Raw genomic sequence first — 6,374 nt, 5'->3', positions numbered from 1 at the left:
GTGATTCAGAAAGTACAATTAATAAACAGTTAAGTCTCAACTATCTGTAGCTATTAATAGATATGCCTCAGTTTTGTATGCACTGCTGCCTATGTGATATCTCCATTTAGATATTGTACAAGAACTTTCAGTTGAGTATAGTCACCACAAAATTCTCGATTTTGATCCCAAAACTTATTTCACCCCTGTTTGCCCATCTCGTTGCACTACTCTACCACATACCCAGTTGCTCAACCCAGATCCTTGGGAGGTTGTGGGTGATTCCTCCCCTGGCCCTAACTCCTATCTCCAGTGTATGGGCAAGCCCAGTAGATTTTACTTTTCCTAATGTATCTGTAATCTGTCCGCTTTTCTCCCTCTCCATACTGCTTACCCAGGAATCTGCACTCATCTTGCTTAAAATGCCCGGTTGCATTTGGAATAAAACCCAATCTCCTCCCCAAGTCTTGCATGGTCCCTGGGCCCTTCCTTACCTCTCTAACATTTCTCAGGCTACTTGTTCTGTTCCTTACACATTAGCCACACAGGCCTTCCTGACTCCCTGTGAATGTAGGGCCTTCACTATTATTATTTATTACAGAGCCCTGTTCATCTTATATGATTGTCCGCTTACTGGTTTATTGCCTCTTAACCCAGTAGGCTGTAACTGTGTGAGGGCAGTGACTGTATCTGTTTCTTTTACTGTTGTATCCCCAGTGCCTAACACAGTGTGGGTGCGGACAGAGCACCGCAGGGGAGATTCAGGCTGATGGTGGCAGTCAGCTCGCCATCCTGGCAGCTTCCAGAGGAGAGGTGCTCTGCCCCAAGGTTCTGTCTGCAGATCATATCCCAGCCTATTTCCATGCGTTGGGATCGCACATAGCTGCTCAATCAGCTAACTCCCTCTGCTCCGATTTATCAAACAGCTTTCTAATTGTAATTTGTTTCCTATTTAACCAAGGGCGAGAAAGTGCTGTCAGAGGACTTGATTATGTTGCTCCTTTGGCACCTATATTTATTTGGTGACTTTAGTTATAGTTTATTCATAAACTAAAACTAACTCCTTGGGAATTGAAAACCAAATCAACTTTCTGAACTTGTAGGGCTGACAACATGGACTGTGGTTAATTAACCCACGTGTACACTGCTCAGGGGGCGGGGGTGGGGGGGGTTTCAGGCAGCCAGCAGGCGTTCCCTGGCAACACCATTTTCTTCCTAAGCCATCTTTCAAACTTCCGCAGTCACAGACTATTCAGCATATGAAGTCTGCTGTGGAGATGCAAATTCTCGTTAACTTTAGTGATGTCATGAACAGTGCGTTAGCTCTCTGCATCCAGCTCAGAGACGCTGTCCCTGGAGAAAGAGGAGGAGAACTAGCATCTGGCCCTCCTCAGCCTTCCTCCCACCCTGGGCCTCAATCGGGTTTGCACGCAGCTGCTCTGCTCGGTGTTCCAACCAGATGGTCTCATTCCCCACGGTTAATATGCATAGAAGAAATGATGTGATAGCTGAGCTTTAGATGTGACTCTCAGCAGAGCAGCTTTACACTAGAACTGAGCAAGTGGCTCTGGTGGAATGCCAGGGAGTGCTCAGAGAACATTCTCTCTCTTCTAAGTGGATATTGAAGATTTTCTTTTCAAATTGATGTTGCCCTTAGGTCTTGCCATTTATCTTCTTAAAATTTTTCCACTTGATTACTCACATTATTTTACCACTAATTTTCTATGACATAATTTTGGTAGCTAATGGCCTCTCTGTCCATGCCATGCAGGTGTACTGGCACTCCAGTGCTCACATTCTTGGGGAGGCCATGGAGCTTTACTATGGAGGCCACCTGTGTTACGGTCCACCCATTGAAAATGGATTTTATTATGACATGTTCATGGAAGACAGGTAACACCACTGAAAACTGGCTTCTGAATGCATGTGTTTATATTTCACTGTTTTGTAATGGTTACGTATTAGCTTACTAATTATATACAATTGACCCTTAAACAATGCAGAGATTAGGGGTACTAAACCCCCATGCAGTTGAAAATCTGAGTATAACTTTTGTCTTCCCCCAAATTTAACTAATAATAGCCTACTGTTGACTAGAAGCCTTACCAATAGCATAAGTAGTTGATTAGCACATATTTTGTATGTCATATGTATTCTCACAATAAAGCAAGTTAGAGAAAAGAAGATAGTATTAAGACAATCATAAGGAAGAGAAAATTTATTTATTGTTCATTCAGTGGAAGTGGATCATCATAAAGATCTTCATCTTTGTCATCTTCACGTTGAGTAGGCTGAGGAGGAGGAGGAGGAGAAAGAGGAGTGGTTAGTCTTAAGGGTGTCTCAAGGGTGGCAGACACAGAAGAAAAATCCATGTACAAGTGGACCCATACAGTTCAAACCCATGTTTGAACTGTTCAAGGGTCAACTACATTGCATAATATGATTATAGATTGGTTAACCATTTTTGAAAACTACTTTTTAATGAGTTTAGATTCAAGGGTAACTTCTCAAGATTTTCTTTTTTTTCCCCAGAAAGACATGATATACTATTTGTGTAATCTGGGGCTTGCTAGAGGATGGTACTAGCAAGAATCAAAAGCTTAATTCCTAGAGAGCAGCTAGTTCATTTCTGCTCCATGATAGTCAGGGGCACCATCTACCTCGGCGGAACATCTGGCACAGTTGAGTGCCAGGTGGGGATGGTTCACAGAGGCCTCCCATTCCATGGGTCTTTGCTTGAAATCATCACAGCTGGCCAGCCCCAGTTGACCTCCTGCCCTGTGTTCCTCATAGGTCTTAAGGATACCACCGGCTGCCAAAACTGAAACCTCAGGTCCTTCCAATTCCTACCTACTCCCCACCACCACCCTGTCATCCAGCTGTTCAATCCAGTTCTGCCAATTTATCTCCTAACTAGTTCTCCTGTCTTCCTCTCCTTCTCTCACTTCTGCCTTAATAATAGCTCTTGCCTGGACTAGTATGGTGCGTTTTGCTTTACCTGTCTCCTCCATGCTACTTAATGGCTTCCTTATTGAACGTCCAACACTCTGTAGCTACTACTTACAGAATCGTCCAGTTTGAACCATTTTTCCTCACAACCATGATCTATGGTTACCTATAGCAATTCTGACCCCAAAGCTTGTGTACGTTTGTTTCCACAGCAACAACCAATTCTCCAACTCTTCAGATACCAACTGGGTGTCTAATGATTCATTTCAATTCTGGAACTATCTACCCTGAGTTAGTGCAGATCCCACAAGTTAAGGGCTCAGTCCCACAAGACTGCCCCAACTTCAGATGCCAGATGCAAGTCTAGGTCTCCCGTACTTCTGACCGTCTGGCTATAAATCAGGAGTTCCTATGGTATCCTCCTTGGGTTTGATAATTTGCTAGAATGGCTGACAGAACTCAGGAAGGCACTTTATTTACATTTACTGGTTTAATATAGAGGATACAGATGAACAGCCAGATGGAAGAAATGCTTAGGGTGAGGTATGTGGGAGGGGGCATGGAGCTTCCATGCCTTTCTGGCCACGCCACCTTCCCAACACCTTGATGTGTTCACCAACCTGGAAGCTCTCTGAACTCCATGATTTAAGGGTTTTTATGGAGGTTTCATTACAAGGCAAAATTGATTAAAGCATTGACCATTGGTGGTAACCCCATCTCTAGCCCTTCTCCTCTCCCCAGTGCATGTGGGGGTCTGAAGGTTCTAACCCTCTAATCATGCCCTGTGTCTTTCTGGTGACCAGCCCTCATCCTGAAGCTATCTAGGGGCCTACAGCCACCAGTCATCTCATTAGTACACAAAAGACACTCTTATCACTGCAGAGATTCCAGGATCTTAGAAGCTCTGGGCCAGGAACCTGGATAATTTTCTTATTGAATCATAATATCCAACTTCATCTCTTATTACTACCACTCTGGGATTCATTCAGCAAGTTATTTTTGGCTGCCCACTGTGTGCTCTGTGCTTGGTTGTGCTGGCAATTCCACAGTGAACAAATCAGTCTGTCCTCACAGAGCTAACAGTCTGGTTGGAGAAAATAGTAAATAAACAAGCAGCCATCTCCTACCAGGTGGTGATGAGTGTATGAAGGAACATCAGCCAGGCAAGGGGAGGTGTGTGCCATGGCAGGCAGGTGGTCAGGAAGGGTCAAGTGGCATTGAAGCAGAGACCAGAATGGAGGGAGGAAGCAAGTCCTGAGGATACTGTGGGCATTTGTGGACATCTAAGGGAAGAAAATTCCAGACCTCTGTGGGACTGCTCTGATGTGGGGTATGTGTAGCTTGTTTGAGGAATGGCAAGGAAGCCAATATGACAGGAGGGGAGTGAGCACCAACCAGGGGACGACTAAAAGGAGGTCAGTCCATGCCCAGTGGAAGTTGATTGCCGTTGTGAGCAGCCATGACTCTGCAGTTCACACGGATCTTCCTCCCGGCCTAGATTCCACAGCCAGAGAGGCCAGGGACATGGTGAGCACCTACTACTGCTCTTTTGAACAAAAATATGAATGCGTGAAGGATAAAGAAGGCCGCACAGAAGAATAGAACTCAAAGAAGCTTATAGTCCAACTGGGGAGTCTCCTAACAGGGTTTTCCCACACACCTCGCAGCAGAGAAGAGCTGAAGGCAGATCATGGTGACTGTTGATACTTTAGTCTCTCTCTCTGAGAAACAGGAATATTGGCTCTGTGTATGAATATTTGATTTTCTGAAGTCTTGGCACAATAAAACACCAAGTTCAACTTAGAAGATGTGTCAGTGACAAAGGCTCAGGGACAAAGGAAAAAGGAAAATGGGTAAGCCTGAAAAATCCATATTGATCCCTGTGTGCTCTTTTTTGTAGAGCAGTGTCCAGCACAGAATTGTCGGCACTGGAAAACATATGTAAAACTATCATAAAAGAAAAGCAACCCTTTGAAAGATTAGAAGTCAGCAAGGAAGTCCTCCTGGAAATGTTTAAGGTAACTTGGGGAAACTCTTATAATAAAAACCTTTTACTAGGAATATTAAAAATAATTAACATAACTAGCTTTGGTTTTTTTTCCCCAAAATTATTGGCTGTTGCTCACCAAATTATGGTCACCTATTGTGATGTTACCAGTCACTTACTGTGACATTTCCCTCCTTATCTATTTTCTGAAAAATTTAAGGCAGATATAGGTAGGTAAAGGGCCAGGAGTGTAAAACTTTAACTTTCTCTTTATATTGTTTTGACCAATGTATTTAAATAGATTCCTAATTTTATTTTTAAAACCATATCTATCAGAGAAAGCCAATATCTTGAAAGCACAGTATTATTAGTTTTGTGGGCTAGAATTAAAAGATAAATCTGGCCTTGGTAAAAGTTGAAGTTACTCTGTTTTGTGTGGTAAAATTTACCATTTTAACCATTTTTAAGGGTACACTTCAGTGGCATTAAGTACATTCACAGTGTTGTGCAACCATTACCACCATCTATCTGCAGAGCTTTTCATCTTCCCAGATAGAAACACTGTGCCCATTAAACATTTACTCTCCATTTCCTCCTGCTCCCAGCCCCTGGCAACCACTACTTGCTGTCTCTATGAATTTGACTACTTTTAGAACCTCAATGGAATCACAGTATTCATCCTTTTCATGTTTCACTTAGCATAATGTCCTCAAGATTCATCCATGTTGTAGCATGTGTCGAAATTTTCTTCCTTTTTAAGACTGAATAATATTCCGTTGTATGTTATACTAATTTCATTCATTCATCTGTTTATGGACACTTGTGTTGCTTCTACCTTTTGACTATTGTGTATAATGCTGCTATGAACATGGGTGTACAAATTTGTTTTGACTCCCTGCTTTCACTTCTCTTGGGTATATACCCAGTAGTGGAATTGCTGGATGATATGGCAATTCCATTTTTAATTTTTTAAAGACTTACTATAGTGGCTGCACCATGTTACAGTCCCATCAGCACAAGGAGTCCAATTTTTCTACATCGTTTCAATGCTTGTTATTTTCTCTGGTTTTGATAATAGCCATGGGTGTGAAGTGGTATCTCATTGTGGGTTTGATTTGCATTTCTCTAAGGACTTGGTAATGTTGAGCACCTTACTGTGCTTATTGGCCATTTGTGTATCTTCTTGGGAGAAATGTTTTTGGAAAAATGTCTATTCAATTCCTTTGCCCATTTTTGGATGAAGTTGCTTGTTTTTTGTTTTTGAGTCATGGGAGTTCTTTATGTATTGTGGATATCAGTCTCTTAACAGATATATGACTTGTGAATATTTTCTTTCATTCTGTGGGTTGCCTTTTTTGCAGCTACTTTTAAGAACTAAACGCAATTAACCTTTGTGAAGGAAAGTGATTTTATTTGAATGTATAGGTATAGACAATTAAGACATACAATTAAGACATAC

General features: G+C 42.2%; 1 protein-coding gene across 1 annotated transcript in view; it reads left to right on the top strand.

Moving 5' to 3' along the window:
• The window catches only part of TARSL2 (threonyl-tRNA synthetase-like 2), a 67,009-nt gene that overhangs the window by 8,371 nt on the left and 52,264 nt on the right, over window positions 1–6,374 (top strand). Inside the window, 2 exon segments of the mRNA XM_012642690.1 lie at window positions 1,751–1,872; window positions 4,829–4,946. Coding sequence (XP_012498144.1) covers window positions 1,751–1,872; window positions 4,829–4,946 — 240 coding nt within the window.

Source organism: Propithecus coquereli, unplaced genomic scaffold (genome assembly GCF_000956105.1).
Source record: "Propithecus coquereli isolate 6110/MARCELLA unplaced genomic scaffold, Pcoq_1.0 Scaffold184, whole genome shotgun sequence".
Classification (NCBI taxonomy): domain Eukaryota; kingdom Metazoa; phylum Chordata; class Mammalia; order Primates; family Indriidae; genus Propithecus; species Propithecus coquereli.
Note: the sequence above shows the minus strand (reverse complement) of the source record. Positions and strands in the feature narration are given on the sequence as shown.